Source organism: Scardinius erythrophthalmus (assembly GCF_964197995.2).
Source record: "Scardinius erythrophthalmus genome assembly, chromosome: 17".
NCBI lineage: Eukaryota > Metazoa > Chordata > Actinopteri > Cypriniformes > Leuciscidae > Scardinius > Scardinius erythrophthalmus.
Window position 1 is genome coordinate 23,449,962 of NC_138237.1, and position 19,680 is coordinate 23,469,641.

Here is a 19,680-nt window from a genome sequence, read left to right on the forward strand (position 1 = left end):
GCAGCATTACGTCACGAAAGTGTGGACTTGTAGGAAGACCGCGAGTGCTTAGGGTGCCATTTGGGACAGGGCCTATGATGTAATAATATGACAAAATCTGAAACAAGTCGTTTTCTGAGCTTGGTTTTTTTGCTGGTTTTGGACTAACAAGATAGTTCTGAGTTCTGAAACTTACAGGATATTTTTATAGGACAATAAACTCTTCTCTGTCAAAAGATCAAGGTAAATTCGATTTCTCACTTCATGACCCCTTAAAAATGGTATAATATATAGAATGGTAATTCTATAGTTACAACCTTAAGTAACTTAGTATAATAAATGAATGAAAAATAGATTAGCCTATGCATATATTTACACACTCCTGTGTAAATGATGATTAACCACATGCTTCTAGTGTTTTTGAATATAGCAAACAAACTTCCCACAACCCTAAGAAACATCTAAATGTGACTAGCCTCAATCGCCTGACTCGCCATATATGCTATATAGCCAAAAGTTTGTGGACACCACACCCATAAGTAAGTTTGTTAAGCACATCATTTCAAAACCACTGGTATCAATGGGGAGTTGCTTCTGTGAAGAATTTAAACTAACATGGAACACGGATACAGGGATTTGATCCCATTTAAACACTAAAGCGTCATTGAGTTTCAGGTAACTTGTGGAAGAAAAAAAAACAGTGCTTATTGATTGTGAACTTGTGTACTTCAAATCTTAAAAGTATATTTAAAAAAAAAAACTGTACATATAGATAATATCATACTAATGAAATTAAAGGCCACCCCAGTGTAACTTAAAGAGAGTACAATTCCATGACTATGTATCTTACCACACTTAAGTAGTACACTTATTTTGATGTGTTGCCAAACATTTTAAAGCACATGTAAAGTACTTGATTTTAATTTAAACTGTAGTGTTTTATCAATATTACATTTAAAGTAAATATAATTTAAATGTACTACATTTTAAGTTCATCAAAACAAATGTAAAATTACAAATATATTTCAACGAAATAGTTTCAATAGAAAGGACATCACATTTTAGTTTACCATAAATTGTCAATAAATTCGTTAGTACATTTTTATATTTCAAGTCAAGTCACCTTAATTTATATAGTGCTTTATACAACACTGATTGTTTCAAAGCAGCTTTACAGAAAATGATGCATTTCGGCTATTGTTCAGAAGATAATAGAGGTAATTATGAAATTACATTAAAAGATGTAGCCTACTTAAGTCCTACTAATTGCATTTACCATAATATAAATTTAAACTATAATACATTTTCCGTATAATACATTTTCATTTAATAGCAATTAAAAAGCATTACATTCAATTCACACTTGATGGGATAGTTGCCCTTAAATTCATCATTTACTCACCCTCATGTCGTTCCAAACCTGTTTGACTTTCTTCCTTCAGTGGAACATAAAAGAAAAGGGACATTGTCCCGCTGCGATAGAAAACGAGCCTTGTTACAAATTTGGAAGCACAGAATTCCCTATAATGTCTTTGTATGTAATATAATTAAGGCTTCACTGGAAGTGAGCATTATTTAGGAACTGAATTGTGTGTATTAGAAATGGTTGTAATTGCCATGATTGTATAACAAAAAAAAAAAAACTCTTGAAAAGAACTTTTTTTAACCTGCAGCCGCGCTGGAAAACAAAGTCAATATTTTGTGATGGGAGTAAATGTCATTCATTTTGGCATTAAAGTTGCTGGCTTCTAGTGCTAAAATGCATTAGAAACACTGTCTTTTTTCCCATTCTTTTTTGAGCATATGAAGTTTATTTCAGGACATTAGGAACCTATTATAGAGAACTAAAATATCAGTGTTAATGTTTCCACTTTTTAACAATTGGTCCTGCTGCAGATATAACACTGTAAAGTCTCTCTTGTCTAGGCATCTGTTTAATGTTAAGCTGAATAAGACACAGGCCCTGTGTGGTCACCCTGCGGGGGGCTTTTGTAAAGATTTGTGGATCCGTCCCAACACAGTGACTCCCAAGGGACCATAAGAATTTCCTCAAGCCAGACAAGGTGAGCAGAACTGAGGTGAGATGATATGTATGGACAGAAGCTGGAAGATTTATAGATTTGAATCTTTTGGTTTCAGGCCAAATATGACTCAGGGATTTCGAATTTCGAATTAGGCAATTTCAGCTAAAAAGATACTACCTGGAAAACATTTGTGGACATCCCTTCTAAATAATGGCTTTGAATTTTTCACTTAATTCCAGTGAAAACAATCTGCTACGTCATCCAATGACGTTCTAAATAAGTGCTTCTGACTTTGTTGCAAAAGTTTTCTGTTCCAGCACAACTGTCCCATATATAATTCCACTGTTTTCGGGGGAATTGAAACCAGACCTCCTCGATTCTCAGATCCATAATTTAACATTTAGAGGAAGAGTGGAAGCTGTAAAGGAGGACCAACTCGCCATTTGTGCTTACTGATATCCACTTATGCTGTATCTTTCTTTATCATATGATGTAAAGTGATTCATACACTTAACCAGCTTGCTAAGTTGTAAATTACAAACAGATCTATTTACTGTAAGCAACAATAGATATTTCTCTCTCACGTAACACAATGAGGTCCACTATTTTAGTTGTAGTTTTAAGCTACGTCAGAATCCTATAATTTATCAAATTAAAACATAAAAAAAACAAGATGTTAAATATTTGAATATGTGGTGTGAATGACAGTAAATGCTTTAATTGTGTACATGATGTCAGAGATACCCAGTGTCATGAGTGGGCAGTCAGTGACCACTAAAAGGGTGGTACAAAACGGCAAACAGTCACACCCTCAAATATCTCTCTAACTGAGACAAAGTGCATTTCCAGTGGCGGCTGTGTTGCAATTGGTATTCCTTTTTAGCACCCAACTAACTGTAATCAGTTTATTCTTATCTCACTATCTTGTTTTACTTTTTATTATCTTCTACTGTATATCAAGCTGGCATCACTTCAGAAGATACACAATAATACGTTAAATGAGAAATAGGTTATGAAAACTCTTTATATAATGTTTAACAGATCAGTAGTTCATGGACATTCATATGTGAAATGAAAAAAGTGATCTGTTAAACTTTATATAATATTTGTTAATTACTTAATAAAGAACACTATGAATGTTATTATGCAGCACTACCATCAAATACACAAAAAGTCTTAAAAACCCAAAGGAATTTTTTTTTTAATATGGTCATTAATGTTCCATGGCACACTGAAACCCTGTGGGTGAGATAGATTTTTCCATCACTTCAAACCTTTGAGGTAAATGATGTTGTGCAAAGCAGCACAGCGGTTGAGATCATTTAGACTTTCTAGTACAGCCAAATAGACTTGATGCCATCACTAATACCAATGTTTAGAAAGATTGCCAGATTTTTTTTCTACTTTGAGTGATATAATATAATATAATATAATATAATATAATATAATATAATATAATATAATATAATATAATATAATATAATATAATATAATATAATATAATATAAATTCCCTGACAGCAACATAGTGTCGGCCCAGATCTGGCCCATATCTGGCACATATGGATTCCACTATGTTGCTGTCTGGGAATTATCGACGATTATTTTCGTCAGTTACGGTTCGTTAGATCTAGCATTCTGCCCGCTTTGAATCAGACACAGAGATAAAGTAGTGCGGTAAGATTACAATTATTTGAATGAATGAATTATAACATTATAGACTGCCTGCTTGATATACCCCAAATGTAAGAGCCAGAGGCAAATTCTGGCCGAGATGACGCTGTTCTCTGCGGGTACATGAACGCTGAACGGCTGGTGACAGCCTGGAGCTCAGTTTATCTCCAAAAACTTCAAAACACATATTTGAGGTCTAAATAACTACATTCGTGACACAATAACAGAAGTATTTGTAAAAAAAAAAAAAAAAAAATAGTGATTAAAACAGTCCTGATACTGGTGGAATATCACACGGCTGGAAAAGGCTCTCAGCCAATCAGATTCGAAAACCAGAAAGAACTGTTTTATATAATATAATATATCACTATGTTTATTCATTCATAAACAAATGTTTCCATTTAGCAAAAGCCAAATATTAGGTGGCATGTTTTAGTATTAAATACCGATTTAAATAAAGCTAAAACACAAAGGTTTTCCAAAAATATGAGTAACAAACCCTGAATCTGTGTCTGATTAATTATGTTGAATAAATATTTAACGCGCTTACTTTTTCTGTACTTCATGCCTAAAAAAATGCATCATAATTCAAAAAGAGAATTCTGCATTACAGCACAGAGACATCCTCTTTGATCATTCATTTATAGCAAGATTTTAATGTCATTCTGGAGGTTTCCCCCTCCTCTATGTATTTCCTGAATACAGAACCATGGATTTAATAGTTCACTGCTCACAAACTTGGATTGGCATCATTGCATTTGGCCGCTGCGGTGTTCACGATTAAATCAAGAGCTGTGGTAGCGGACCACTGACTTTTCTTGCTCAGTGCCAATCAAACTGAAAGGCTCAATGCTCAGAGCGTCTGCATGTGACATTGGAATGTACGTCAAATGATTTAACTTCACAAGATCCTCTCATTAATGCATATTATGATCTCGCCCTTCTGCCGCAAGTCACCTCCAATTATAGCACACTGAGCGCTCATTAATGGAAATTACTATTAGTCCCATTTCCCACAAGTCGATCAGGTTGACGATCAAAGGTGCTCACGAATGTGAATTCATGCAAACAGTAGATAATTTTTAAATATGTAATCCTATAAAGTCACTTCCTTGTACAAAAGGACAAACTTAGCAGGAAAAACAGCTTATAAACAAAACCTGAACTAGTGCAAATAGTAACATACACTGCCCGGCCACAAAAAAAAAAGTCGCTGTTTTGAATTTAAATAGGCAAATGCTTAAGAGTCTGATTGGAACATTATTGCTGTGATTATTAGCATGTTATATGTTTAGCAACATTTCTTCTAACCCTAATTGACGGAGTGTGTAGGTTTTCATTTCTTAAACAACCATGTAGGAAGACACATCACAGCCATATTCCAGGCCGACGAAGCCAAGATTCATCAGGCTCAAATTGTGAAAGAATGGAAAGAAAAAATGAAGAATCATGTTCACACATGAATTGGCACATTGGGATGTGCTGGAGGAGGCTTTACAGAGTGCTGGACTTTTGCATTGTCAATACAAGAACTTGATCAAAAATGTGGAAGTGAGGTTATTTCCACCAAGAGTCGAAATAAAGAGGTCATCTTCCAACATAAGTGATCAATACTCTTTAATGTCAGTATCCTTCACACAATACCACATCACAAAAAAACAACAAAAAACACTACACTACTAACATCCAACATTAGCTTCATCCTTTAGTGTTTTCTCTGTTTCTCTGCTGCTTCATTGGCAGTCTCCTCACAACTGATGCTGCCATGGTAAACACAGGCTTTCCTGGAAGTCCAGCCCCCATCAGCCTCCACCCAATAACGCTCTTTCTCTCCCTCACATACACACACACATACAGATGCTCACCTCCTCCCAGAGCCCTTGTAATCCCACTGTGACGTTGTGCTTTTACACGCTGACACATCGTAGGTCATTTCCTACGTTTTCAGTCCCACTGGGATGTCTGGATTTAATATGAAGGCTGGTGGTCCACCCAGCTCAGAGTGTGAGGGCCTCTGTTGCATGTGAGTCACTGTGATAAAGCTATGAGATCACAGTCTGACCACAACATGTGGACCCGGCTTCAGAGCTCACGAATAACGCTCTGTGGTGTCGTCCACGTATAAAGTTTGATTGCATTCCTGATGTTACTCATAAAACAGCCAAAGTCTGCCATGCTGTGATTCAAGAGCACAATCATAATTATGATTCCATACCCTTATGATGAGATCAGAATGGTTTTTGAATTGGGTTCAGTGAGTATTTGGGAAAAAAAAAGTTACATTTATTTTAAAGTTATTAAACTAGAAGGCAGAAATTACAATGATAATGTTAAGCTATAATAATCTTAATATGTTTTAATATAATGAACATAATACGGGTCCAAAGATTACCACTATTAATGCCAATCTATCCTGTTTTGTTAGTATTTTTATAATTATTCCCACTGGTAACATTTGTGGCCAGATTTAACTTTTGAAGTATACTTAATTTGTTTATTTACTTCGTAAGAGGATGTCTGTGTCCAAACTCCAATAAGGAAGCATGTAAAACATGTCATAAAACAGATTCTCTCTCTCTCTATATATATATATTTAGATAGATAGATAGTGTCTTTACTATGTACTTACATAAATTTATTGTTAGCTACAATTAGGTACTTATATGTGTTCATGTTGTATTGCAAAACACTTTAGCTTCTAGGGTAGGGGTAAGATTAGGGACAGGTTTGGTGCTATGGGTAAAGGTCTAAGGGTAGGTTAAGGTGTAAGGAAAGGGTAAACCATTGTTATGACCCAGACCTGTTTTCCCATCTTGTGTTGGACTCTTATTTTGAATTGTTTTTGTGTTCAGTTCCTGCTTCCCTGGTTCCCTTGCCTGCCTCGTTTGTTACCATATTTACCCTGATCATGGGCGGCGCTAGGGAGGGGCTAGCAGGTGCTTCAGCACCCCCAAGACAAGTAAAGCCAAAGCACCCCGATAGCACCCCCAAAAATAATTTCTGGAAGCAATTATATTCAGGCTGTATTCTATGGAAGCCCTGAACCGCATGGTGAAAAAAAAAAAAAAAAACGTATCTTGTTATTTCGAAATAAAGTATTTTATTTCGACATAAGTCGTTATTTTGACATATGATCTCGTTATTTCGACATAACTTATTTCAACATAATAAGGGGACATTCTAATCTGCATTAAGCGTTCTTATAATGGTTTTCTATTGGAGGAAAATGCTTAACGAGTAATTAAACGCGTTGCGTTCATATTCTGGGCTCATCGGATTTTTTGTACATAGTATAGCTTTACATAATATATACTTTATTATGATTTTAGTATCATAATGATTAATAAATGCACGCACAATTATCTGTGAACTTGATAAATGTTGCAGATATGTTTTACTATGAACAAACTAATGCCTTTCAACTTATGTGTGCCATGTGTTGCAGCCATTAAATAAGCGCATTTAGTTTCATATTTGTTAAAATATTATAATGTTATTTTTTGTTCCATCTATGTTGATTATATGAAAAGTGAACAGCATGAGTAAGATAGGATGCGCAATATATCGGGAGACATGGAGTGGGTCAGACTCAGGCATGATTTTGAACACTTCATTAAATTTTGTTTTGTATAAATTGTATCTTAATTGTCATCAACCAATTGCCTGGATTTAATAAATAGAAGAAAATATAGCAGACAATATAATCATGACATGGAGGCGCCGGCGCGATCACTTGCATTGCTCATGAACTGGAGTGCATCTCATCATAAATTAACCAAAACTCAGCGTATGCCTCACAGACATGAGAAATATATCTATAGAAAGCTTGAAATGTCTTAAAACGAAACAATTCAAAACGAAAAGAAATAGGCTACTCTCTGATTATGTAATCCGTTACATGCATTTCTCTCTATAGGCACTTTCACTACGGAGATGGCGATCGTCAACTTCATCTTTGCAGCTGACACTGACACAGAAAACACTAGTTTATTAATAAAAATCAATGCACGTGCGTCACCGGATTTACAAATGCACATCTTGCTTGTTGCACATACACATATTTTGTCAAAATAACAATATATTGTTGAAATAACATTATTAATAATAATAATAATAAATCTTTAAGAATATTTGATTGAATGCTGAATGTTGTGCTTGTTAATTATAATTAAATGAAAACTTTAATTGTGATAACTGAATATTAAATATTGAGCGGCCAAGTTTTGCTCATTTATTAATTGTTACCGGCAAAGTGTGAAATCCCGGTATTGTATAGAATGCCTAGGCAATGTATAGAATGCCTAATGGTTTTTGGCAAAAATACATTACCTAATTCTATACATTACCTAGGCATTCTATAGAATGCCGGATTACACACTTTGCCGGTAACATATATATTTTATATATATATATATATATATATATATATATATATATATATATATATATATATATATATATATATATATATATATATATATATATATATATACAGTACAGGCCAAAAGTTTGGAAACATTACTTATTTGAATGTTTTTGAAAGAAGTTTCTTCTGCTCATCAAGCCTGCATTTATTTGATCAAAAATACAGAAAAAAAGTAATATTGTGATATATTATTACAATTTAAAATAATTGGTTTTCAATTTATTATACTTTAAATTATCATTTATTTCTGTGATGCAAAGCTGAATTTTCAGGATCATTACTCCAGTCCAGATACATGATCCTTTAGAAATCATTCTAATATGATGATTCATTATCAAAGTTGGAAAAAGTTCTGCTGCTTAATATTTTTTCATAACCTGTGACACTTTTTTAGGATACTTTGATGAATAAAAAGTAAAAAAAAAAAAAAAAAAAAAAGAAGCAAATGTTTTAAAAATAGAAATCTTTTGTAACAATACACACTACTGGTCAGTAATTTGGGGTCAGTAATTTTTTTTCTTTCTTTCTTTTTTTTAAATAAATCAATACTTTTATTCAGCAAGGATGTGTTAAATTGATAAAAAGTGATAGTAAAGAAGATTTATATTATTAGAAAATATTTTTTTATTTTGAATAAATGCAGTTCTTTTTAACCTTATATTCATCAAATATATTAGGCAGCGGAACTGTTTCCAACACTCATAATAAATCAGAATATTAGAATGATTTCTAAAGGATCATGTGACAGATATATCTATATTTGATATATATATCAAATTGCGCAGCTCCCCCATCAATGATCTAGCACCCCCTCAGCACCTGCATTAAAAATTATCTGGCGCTGCCCCTGACCCTAATTGTTCCCAGGTCTTGTTTGCCAGACACCCCTTGTGAATAAATACCCCAGGGTTTCTCATGTTCTTTGTCTGGTGTTGTCCTTCTGTGTTTGTGCTTGTTGTCAGTTCCGTTTGCTTTCCTTGCCCATGTGTGGATTTATCAGTTTCGCCTGTATTTACTTTATGTATGTTTGAATAAAATGTTTGCAGCATATGAATTTTACTCTCCCTCATTCCTCTGAAACAGCCATCGTTACAACCATCTACTTATAGGTGAAATTAATTACAGATAAATGCAGGTGTTTTTTTAATGCAAGTTCAATGTAAAAAACCTGTAAACAATAAGTGCATTGTATTATTAATTGCAATGTCAGTACAAAGTAGTTAAAGACACTTAATATAGAGTGGGGTCAAAAAGGCATGCAGATGGTTTTATTGGACTATCCAAAGAGTAAAATACAAGTGCTCATATATCTGAGAATGATTTGAGAAAGAGAAATCTCAGTTTACCCACTGAATGTTTATTTCTATGATAATAGAGTTGCTACACTAAAAGACAACACTTTTGGGAGGCCACTGCCACTAAGTGGCAGATCCAGAATATTACAAGAGGGAGGGAACATATCACATAACTAGTAGAACAAAAATTATTCTGGGGTCTCTAGTTTGTTTCACTATATTAGTGAGGACATTGCATAGACTTCCATTGATTTTATATCAGTTTAAGGATATTTTCTATCACGTTACCCAAACCCTACCCATCACAGAAACTTAAAAAAAACACTAGATTTAAAAAAAATCTTTTTTAACTAGTGAGGACTCACTAGTCAGTTGCCACAATATTTCACTATATCAGCGAGGACACTTAGCTCTCACAAGTGTTGCCAAACCCCACATACACACACTCTTTTATTCTGTACAAACCGGTATATTCTATCCCCTTACACTAACCGTCACAGAAAACATTCTGCATTTTTACATTTTCAAAAAACATCATTTAGTATGTTTATTAATCCATTTCCCTCATGGGGAACGCTGACTGGTCCTCACAATGTAGGTGATCTCAGGTTTTACTAGCCTTGTGGGGGCATTTGGTCCCCACAATGTAATATAAACCTGTACACACACACACACACACACACACACACACACACACGGAGAGAGAATACCATTCTAAAGTTGGTAAAATTCCCTACTGTTTTTGAAAGGCAAGTTTGCATCATTTTAAACAAAGAATTAAATAATAACTTGCAGGAAAGAAATTTGAAAAAGCAAAAATCATTTATGTCCATTTATTTATTCATGTGTTAACATGTATAATAAAATGAAACGATTTTAAACTTGTAACAAAAATATAAGAAATTCTCTGTCCAGAGCTGTTACATTAAATAAAATTTTAGCCAAAGTTCTTTTAATCTTCAGTCAATTTAGTGCTCTCGTCATTTGACACACCGTCCTCGACACAACCGTATCACAATGCTTTAAACGTCATAATACACACAGCAAAGACTTAAAGAATTAAGTTATCACTGAACCTATTGTGTGTATTGATGATGTTACACAGGAAATCACAACATCATTACTGAATATATAACAATTGCTCTAGGCAGACAAAAAAAAGTTTAACCTGTTGCTACTGTATGCGATGGAACAAAAAATCCAACACATAAAACACTGCTTTTGTTCATCATAGTCAGTGTTAAAGTAAGCCATGAGTAATTACACCACAGTACATCCAAAAACATCAAGGCACGCACACTCTCACACATACTAACTTAAAGTAACACTTTAAAAGGCAAAGAGGAGGCTAACAAAAGACAACTGCACCAACAAAAGTGCTCATACACACTCGCACGACATCTGAGGATGACCACTTACTTTAGACACTAGCAAAAAGATGCACCTGTGAAGGGAAAAGCAATTCCTACTGCAGTGACCCAACAGCAAGACAGCACAAGGGAAAGAGAGAGAGGGTAGACCAGCTACAGGTTCACTATGTGTACAGCTGAGGTGAATGTAGGGAGTTCTCTCAGAATCCAGAGGGTGTAAGGACGTTCATGTCCCGGTGTTTGAGTTTGTGAGGTCGGGTCACCTGTCTCTTCCCCTCCATGGTGGGGATCTCCATCTTGGGGGGAGCTTTGAAGTTGGGGTCCTCGGCCAAGCGGGTGGCCTGAGCCTTCATCACTTCCATAGGGGTGGGTTTCTGAGCTCCCTTATAGGACTGCAGGGCAAAGCCCCCTGTGAACACACAGGAATAACGTTGGGTGTGTTGACACGGATTAGAGGGTGAAGTCCGATGAACTTCCAACAACTGAAGCACTGCATGTGTAAAAAGCTGCCTGCAGAGCTTTAAACCGTTTTATAGAGTGGCTAGTTCTGGTTCTTGAATTGGATTGGTCGAGCAGTGTTTACATAGTAGAACAGAGTTGGTCTCTGCAGTGGTTAATACATATAGATGAAAGGACTTGGATAAACATAAGAAGCTGGTTGGTCTGAATGACGTAAAAACGCACAGAAATTATGTGAATGATATACACTACTGTTCAAAACTTTGGGGTCGGTAAGACTTTTTCTGTTTTTGAAAGAAGTCTCTAATGCTTATTTAATCAGAAATAATTATACTGTAAACTAATTATACAATTTAAAATAACTTTTTCTATTTAAAGATGTTAGAAAATGTAATTTATTCCTGTGTTGGCAAAGCTGAATTTTCAGCATCATTACTCATGATTTGATGGCTAGATTTGCTGCTCAAGAAACTTTTCTTATTATCAGTCGTTTGTAACACCATAAACACCTTTACCGTCAGTTTTTATTAATTTAATGAAAATAAAAACGTTTGAACGGTAGTGTTATGCCTCACATCTCACCTGAATAGATTGCTGGACTTTGTTTGCATTTTGTATTAAGAGGAACCAGCTATGTATAATAAATAGCTAAATCATTAAAAAGTTAAATCATTAATAGTAATCAACATACACATAAATAATTCTTCTGCCAAGTATGCAAGTAGGCACGCACGCACGCACATACACACACTTCACAAACTTAACTGTCAGCTATTTTCAGCAAACAACCTGGCAAATTAATACTGATTGGAGATTATGTGTGTATATCAACTATATAACAAAGGTTTCACAGATGACTTATTCAATCTGTTTTTTAAATGAGCTTGAATTTTTTTTCCAGCACATGGTTGTTTTAAAACAGTCTTTGAGGAGTAAACTGGAAGGTAATGTGAATAACAGATTTATTCTCATTCTTAGTAAGAGCCTGCCTGATGATAAAATTAAGATTTTACTGACTGTAAATACTTCAAATTATGATGAGTAGATTGTAGATAAATTTACAAGGTTGGGTGCAATGTGCTGGATTGACAAAAATCACCAAAATCTAGCCTACTATTATTATACTATTACTGTTATTATGATAACATGAGCATATCTGATCGACTCATGCTGTTAGAATGGATTATTTGAATGCAAGTGGGGGTCATTAGGATGATTTTGATATTTAAAGAGAGTATGCAGAAAGGTTTCTCTACATGTAAAGTGCACCGTGTGGTTTACCTGTCATGGCTGAATCTGTACCTGGGTCAGTGGTGGACTTGCTGACTTGAGGCCGAGGTCCAAAAACACCCCAGCGCTCTACATGTCCGTCACCTGAAGCCAGATCTATACTGGAGCTAGAGCTGGTGCTCATCTCAGAGCCTGTGAGAGATGCTGTGGAGCCCTGACTAGTGAACCAGCCCCTGCCAAATACACACTCAAAATTACAACCCACAAAATGATTAATGCAAAACAAAGGATGTGAAGCTGCTGACTCATTCAGGCACCTGCGTTTCTGCTTGGGTGAGGATTGAGGGGTCCCAGAAGGCGTTGACTGATTAGATGAAGGCTGTTTCTCTTCTTTGGCATCCACACTTTGCATTTGAAGCTTCTACAACATCCAATAAACACAATTTATGCTTTTTTTAAAAAGAACTGTATTGGAGATGTCAGACCAAAATCTATCCTATAACATTTGGAGCTGATGTAAAGAGGATCTCTGCCTACATGCATTGACTCTGCCAGACGATGGTATCGGGTCTCCTCTGCATTCAGGCCTTTGTGTGGAGTGTAGCCTGTATCGGTCAGTCCTGCCTGCTTCTCAAACTTGTGCATGCTCTCCTGGGTCTGCTCTGTAACGTAACACAACAGGTCCAATTAGGACTAAACTAAACTAAACTTTCCACTAAAGAGCAGTTAACACTGTGAAATATGATGCATGAGGCAGTCATCGTAACATTCTTACTGATGATGAGGGAGTTCATGACAGACGAAGCTTTGGCTTTCACCACAGGTCCTGGAGGTTTAGTGGATTCAAAAGCAGCACTTTGTTTTACCCCTCCTTCTGACTCATCCTCCTAAACGTATACAGGAAATACCAGAAGAATTGTTAGCATTAGTCTAACTGTGGTATTAGTCTTAAACTGTGGTATGGAGAATATATACAGTCATGTGAAAAAGAAAGTACACCCTTTTGATTTCTATGGTTTATGAAACAAGGCTATGCAATTAATTGATTTTTGATCAATTAAGGTCCTGCCACAGCATTTCAATCGGGTTGAGGTCTGGACTTTGACTGGGCAAGTGCAACACCTTGAATCTTTTCTTTTTCAGCTATTCTGGTGTAGATTTACTGGTGTGCTTATGATCATTGGCCTACTGCATGACCCAATTGACCTATCGTTAAGTCCCTCCCCTCAAACGCATATGAGCCAATGGCAGCTGAGAATCAGTTGTACAGGCACCGAAACTCGGACATCTTTAGGTTTCAGCGCCATAGAGAAACATTGGAAGATCCAAAGCTCTTGATGGTGTTTACGCTACAAAAATGGTCAAATTATGTGCCTGGGGTATGGGCATGGGTATTTATTTTATTACATTTCCTAAACCCAAACAAGAGAGAGCAAAATGTCTGCTTTGGATTAAGCTGTGTATTAATCCAATGACGTAGTCACAGTAACCTGGATCCCTAAGGATTCAGCCCCAATCCCAATGAAGACGAAAACGTTAATTTTCTGGTTGTCATACTCAGATTAAAGTTACAATTAAAGTCAGTGAGTCCATGCTAACGTACATACCTAAATAGCTAACAGAGAGCAAAAACACATAAACAAAGGCCTGCATTTCAGTGCCTCTCCATATTAAACTGGTTAACAGTAAATTAATTTAATCTTAGCCTGTGGTACATGAACAGTGTTGATCCTGGATGTTGTCATCTGCGATCATGACGACCGTAGCATGAGGCTTCTCCCGCTTGCATTGTGATCTGTAAACCCTTGCTTCCAAATTTATCTTGATACCCACCATATGCTCCTCGACGAGAGGTGGTCCTTCTGTGTCCAAAATTCATCAAAAACATCTTGGGACAAGGATGACACTGACAGCTGTCATTGTAAGACAGTTAGCAACTCTGTTAGCCATCCAATTTTGGGCAAGCTTTAGCTGCCGGACAGATGGCCTCACATTTGACACTAGAATACTCTGGTATGCAGAGGAGTTCATGGTCGACTCAATGACTGCAAGGTGCCCAGGTCTTGTGACTGCAAAACAAGCTCCAATCCTCAGCTCTCCACCACCATGCTTGACAGTTGGTATGAGGTGTTTGTGCTGCTGATGTGTTTGGTTTTTGCCAAACATGGTACTGGGCTTTATGGCAAAACATCTCCACTTTGGTCTTGTCTGTCTAAAGGACATAGATCATTAGTCTTGTGTGTTGTTCAGATGCAACTTTGCAAACATAAGCCCTGCAGCCATGTACTGTCATGAACTTTAACATGCTAACTGAGGCCTGTAGTATGGAAACGTGCATCCACCACATCTCGCCAATCTCACAATTCAGACTTTTTTTTCTCACAATTGTGAGTTTACATTTGCGTGATATAGCAATTGCAAGCTATGAAGTCAGAATTGCGAGATATAAACTCGCTATAGCGAGTTATAGAGTCAGAATTGTGAGATATAAACTAGCAATTCTGCGAAAAAAGTATTTTTTTCCTCAGAATTCGATTTTGTAACTCACAATTGCAAGTTTATACATCACAAAAAGAAGTCAGAATTGCGAGCTAAAAACTCGCAATTGCAAGGAAAAAAGTCAGATTTTATAGTTTATTTCTCACAATCACAATTCCTATGAAAGCAGTACGGGTATACTTAGTTTGTCACAAGTGGTTTCTCCATTTTGGCTTAGTTTTTGTTAAAGGTGCATTGCGCAAGTCTCTGAGTTTTTGCAGAACTATGCCCCCTTTTGGCGACACGCGAAACTGCAACCAGAGTTGTGCAAGCGGTTACGTGGAGTTTGCGTTGGGGTTTGGGATGAACTAGAAGCCGGTCTCTTTGAATCCATCTTCTACTTTTGCCAAAGTCGCTTGAGTTGTCTTCGCTGATGCGGATAATGGCGGCGAATACACAAACCTGCCAGACATAGCCAGGTGAGCGTGAACGCGCATGACGTCACGCCCAGTCGATTCCGTCCCGAATCCCTCTTATTTATTTTACTGTACAGGATTATAGAGGCAATCGCAGAGATCATAGAAGGGCTCATTCAGCCCATCAGGCAATTGTTTAAGCATGTATGGGTTAGAAAAACGGGTATTTTTAACATGAAAAGTTGCTTAATGCACCTTTAAATAAACCATGACATGGTGTAATATGCGTCCCGGTGTCATGTGTTTATCTGAGGTTGTACTTACCTAATTTTAAGACCTGCCAAGGGCCAGAGGATTTTTTTTATTATGTCTGATACATAATACCATAGAATTCAAAAGGGTGTACGTTCTTTTTCATATGACTCTATAATGTGTGTGTGTGTATTCTATTTGCATGTTCATGCGGGCAAATCGGTCAAAGAATAAGCAATGCACACGAACCTCAGCAAGTCGTGCAAACTTCCTTTCCGGTATAACAGGTCGCCTCCATAGGTTGTTAATATTAATGTCAGTTGGAGGTGGAGACATAGGCCGCTCAAGATTATCATCATAGCTGAAAGCTCGACGGGTCATCCCGACTGGGATGGACATCCCTCCGAGGAGTCCCTCTGAGGAACCTGGACCTGCTTCCAGGGCTGAGGTAAAAGAGCAAAACAACAACATCTGAACAAACACATTATTTGATGCATTTAAAAGTAGAAACTGGTGTGATATAACCATCTACAATCTATTAAACATATTGAAAATGTAGGTTAATGTTTAATACCATTGACCCCTTTCACTTTATGCACTGCAACGTGTAACATAAACAGGTCTAAATCTCTCCTTTACCTGGAAGGTCTCCAGGTCTGGACACCATGGCTACTGAATGAAGTGTTTCTGTTAGACCAAAAAGTGAAGACAGCCTGGACAAACCCAATCAAAGCAGACTGGATCAAAACTACAGATGAAATAAAAAGAAAGGAAAAAGTTACACATTAACCAAGCAATATTTGATTTTAAGGCCAAAGAACCATCCAGCAACCTCAGATTAATCATTAAAGAGACACCGTTCTTAAATCCTTTGGTACAGTGTTCAATTGACCCTCTGCATCATTGTGCAAGTGACTGACCACACAACAACATCATTACCAATGAATGAGTGAGTGGCTGAAATTCCAAAATCCCAGATATTATACAATTTATTACAACATTACATTTATTATTGTATGTAAGGAATATCATACAACCATGACATTTTTCATCCATGTTTTAATTTATATAGCAAGTATACAAATTATATTGTGCGGCACCTGATTTAACAAAAATAAAAATGCAATGTTTTGTTGTAAATGTCTTTGGATTTTAAAGGACTTTTTATTTCATTTCATACAAACAAACAAGTAGCCTAATGTGGAACCTTACATTCATTCATGACATCTGAAAAACACATGAAATGCATTAACTTGACCTTTAATAGCATGAACCGAATTTTGTTATAAATACTGATATCGAATGACATGGAAAAAATACTGTCATAATAATTTTGGCCATGTCGCCCAAACCTATTCACACAATTTCCAAAACATGTGTTGTCCACTATTTAACCGTATGTTAACACTTACCATGCCCAAGATAATGATACTTTATTTGAGACCCTATTTAAATCTTCTTTATCATGCCTTTTTCAATAATAAATATGATTGCCTTTGAATAAATCAATAAATGTAGGTCATGTGGAATTTCTCTAAAGTAACCATGTATATCCAAGACCATATGCCTTTAATTTAGCATTATAAACATGAAATTATTTCCTAGATGAGTGTAAAGTTGTCTACGCATATATGTTTAGATATCAAAAGCATATGTGTTCGTCTCTTACCTGTTAAGGGCGACTGGATCACCACTGCTAGAGCACAGGTTGATCTTGCTGACAAGCTGAAGTTTGCTCAGTCAGCATTGTGGGACGCCAGGACTAGCACAGCCAGTATACGACAGAAAAAGCTGGAGAAACACGAGGAACGTATGACTGACAGCAAGACAAACCTTTTGTCTATAATACGACTAACGTTAAACACCGTTGTTGAAGTGATAACGCAATGCTGGGAAAGGGATCACACCAGCTGTCTGTCCTGATGTTATGTAACGTTAATGCTGTTCACTTTCACAGTAACGTTACTGATTTCCGCTACGTCAAAAGCCAACGCACTAGCGTTAAACACAACACGCTTCTTTTAACAAAACATTATTTCGGCTAAGTTTAACAATAATTGAAATACTGAATAATACCTCACATTTTAACAAATACAACAATATTTGTTGAATCGTATGTACGTTAAATGAGCCTACTAACGTTAGCTGTTCAATCCAGTTTCGGCGACCTGAAACCGGTTTGAGGGATGCGATGGCGAGCTCAAGTCTTCCCGTACCTCCTCTACATCAGCTAACAGTCCAGCCGAGGTACTGAGGACACGTTTAATCGAATGGTTAAATTACACATCACATATGTTTGACAAGAGTTGGCCTTTATATCTGCCATAACTTCAACTTCCTTTAGGTCTCTGACAATAAGCCAACCACGACAACACAACTGGGGCTGCAGTCCCCCAATCTCGCGATACTTTGATTTGTTATTATCATCATAGCAACTGCTGCAGTACTTCAACTAGCCGCACGAGGCAGTAAAAGACCTCAAATAAATACACAGCAGCTATCAGAATCTGAAAGAGATTTATTGGTAAGTATGTTTGCACGCACATTGCATAGCTAATGATTACTCTGTGATTATTTCATAGCTATGCAAGTTAATTCACCCAAACATAAAAATTAGTTATTATTTACTCACCTTCATAGTAGTAAACCTGTGTACGGTTCTTTTTCGGCATTACATGACTTTTTATTTAATACATCCCTTCTACAGTATAAGCCAATGAAGATAACTGCACGTCCTCAGTGGACAAGTAAAGATTTATTCTACCTGTTCCATGAATACCTATAGTTCTCCTTTCAGCAACATTATTGCATTTCTACAGTCTTTCTGGTAGGCTATTGTATTATCATATGCATTGTAATGTTTCTACTGTTTTCTTTTTTACTTTTTCTTTCCTCTCTTTTTGCTTTTAAGGAATTAGAAGATTGTTACTGTATTGGCATACATTTGGCACCACCAAAATTCAGTAATGGCACCAAACTAACAAACTGCGTGTGATTCTTCAGTGATTAGTAAGAAGCTTTTGTTTCCATTGGCACCCTCTGGAAATGTAGGGCCTCATGTACTCACATAAGGACTCCCAAGGAACCACATGAAGCCACAAGTAAGTAGGCTATAGTTCCCCCTGCTAGGGCTGTGGTGGGTGGTGCAAGGGACCCTATAGCACCTTAAAGGAGGGTGTTGTGTAGTGTGTTGGTGTTTGGTGGGGGATGTGGCACAGGGATTAACAAAAGGGGGCTGGGGTGGTTATTCTCACTAATCAAATGAGCTTGAATGGTTTATAGCACCCCACCAAATCCTAAACACACATACAAAATAGCAAAGAACATAAATTTCGGAAAATTAAAGCTACAGTATGTAATATTTTTGTAATAAAATATCCAAAAATCACTTGCACAGTGTGATATATTTCCTACTGTGTACTTACAATATCCCAAAAGTTCCCAAAGATTTTTAATTTAAGAGAAATTCCAATTTTAAATAATGGCTCGTCCCTGTGCCCTGTCCCACTTGTCGCCTGTCAATGACGTAATATCCACGTTATCCCTGGTTTCCGCTCGTACTGCCATAGTAACCAAGGCAACAGACGTGGACAACTACGTTACATCTAGCGGCACGCTCAAGCTATTGTTGTTTCGTTCAAACACTATAGATCATGGCAAGCATACTTTGGGACAAAAGGAGAAATAAAACAAGGATCAATATCAGCATGGCGTCTTCGAGATGCCAAGAGCTCCATGTGACATGACAGAGACGCGCAAATGTAGAGGTGAGCAAATTTACATAAAACTAATCAATGTTATATACGTAGCTCAACATGATGAAATGTTAGAATATGATCAGTATGTTATTCTTATGTTGATCTAGCTTACTGCTAGTCTCATACAGATAAACTAACACACAGAATAGCATTATAACTTTCAACACACTCAAATGCAGTTTAGTGTGATAGTGTAGACCAAGTGAAACAGCTCTGCGTTACCTCACAAGTTTAATTTGTCTAATAAACTGACCTGTGTGAGTAACGCCTTTGTTATTGTAAGAGTTTAGCGACCCCTAGCGGCGAAAAAAATTACATAT

The 19,680-nt window shown here is 36.5% G+C and overlaps 1 protein-coding gene across 2 annotated transcripts; it reads right to left on the reverse strand.

Moving 5' to 3' along the window:
- Positions 1–10,216: 10,216 nt before the first annotated feature.
- Positions 10,217–18,005, reverse strand: kiaa1191 (KIAA1191 ortholog). 2 transcript variants are annotated; one of them, XM_081391262.1, is made up of 9 exons: positions 17,743–18,005; positions 17,272–17,393; positions 16,242–16,350; positions 15,852–16,045; positions 13,232–13,343; positions 12,994–13,118; positions 12,774–12,877; positions 12,508–12,689; positions 10,217–11,176 (listed from the first exon to the last, which is right to left on the reverse strand). In XM_081391262.1, the coding sequence occupies exons 3-9, from the start codon at positions 16,267–16,269 to the stop codon at positions 10,968–10,970; spliced, it is 954 nt and encodes a 317-aa protein (XP_081247388.1). In that variant the 5' UTR covers positions 16,270–16,350; positions 17,272–17,393; positions 17,743–18,005; the 3' UTR covers positions 10,217–10,967. The 2 variants fall into 2 exon arrangements, with proteins under 2 accessions (XP_081247388.1, XP_081247389.1); XM_081391263.1 differs by having other exon boundaries at positions 12,529–12,689; positions 17,743–18,003.
- Between the last annotated feature and the right edge of the window lie 1,675 nt (positions 18,006–19,680).

Excerpts from the sequence above, each read along its gene's own strand:
- kiaa1191 (XM_081391262.1), bottom strand. The coding sequence starts at position 16,269 with ATGGTGTCCAGACCTGGAGACCTTCCAG. Across the intron at positions 13,344-15,851 it reads AGTTTGCACGACTTGCTGAG|GAGGATGAGTCAGAAGGAGG; the intron begins GTTCGTGTGCAT and ends GTATACGTTTAG. Across the intron at positions 12,878-12,993 it reads GTCTGGCAGAGTCAATGCAT|AAGCTTCAAATGCAAAGTGT; the intron begins GTAGGCAGAGAT and ends TGGATGTTGTAG.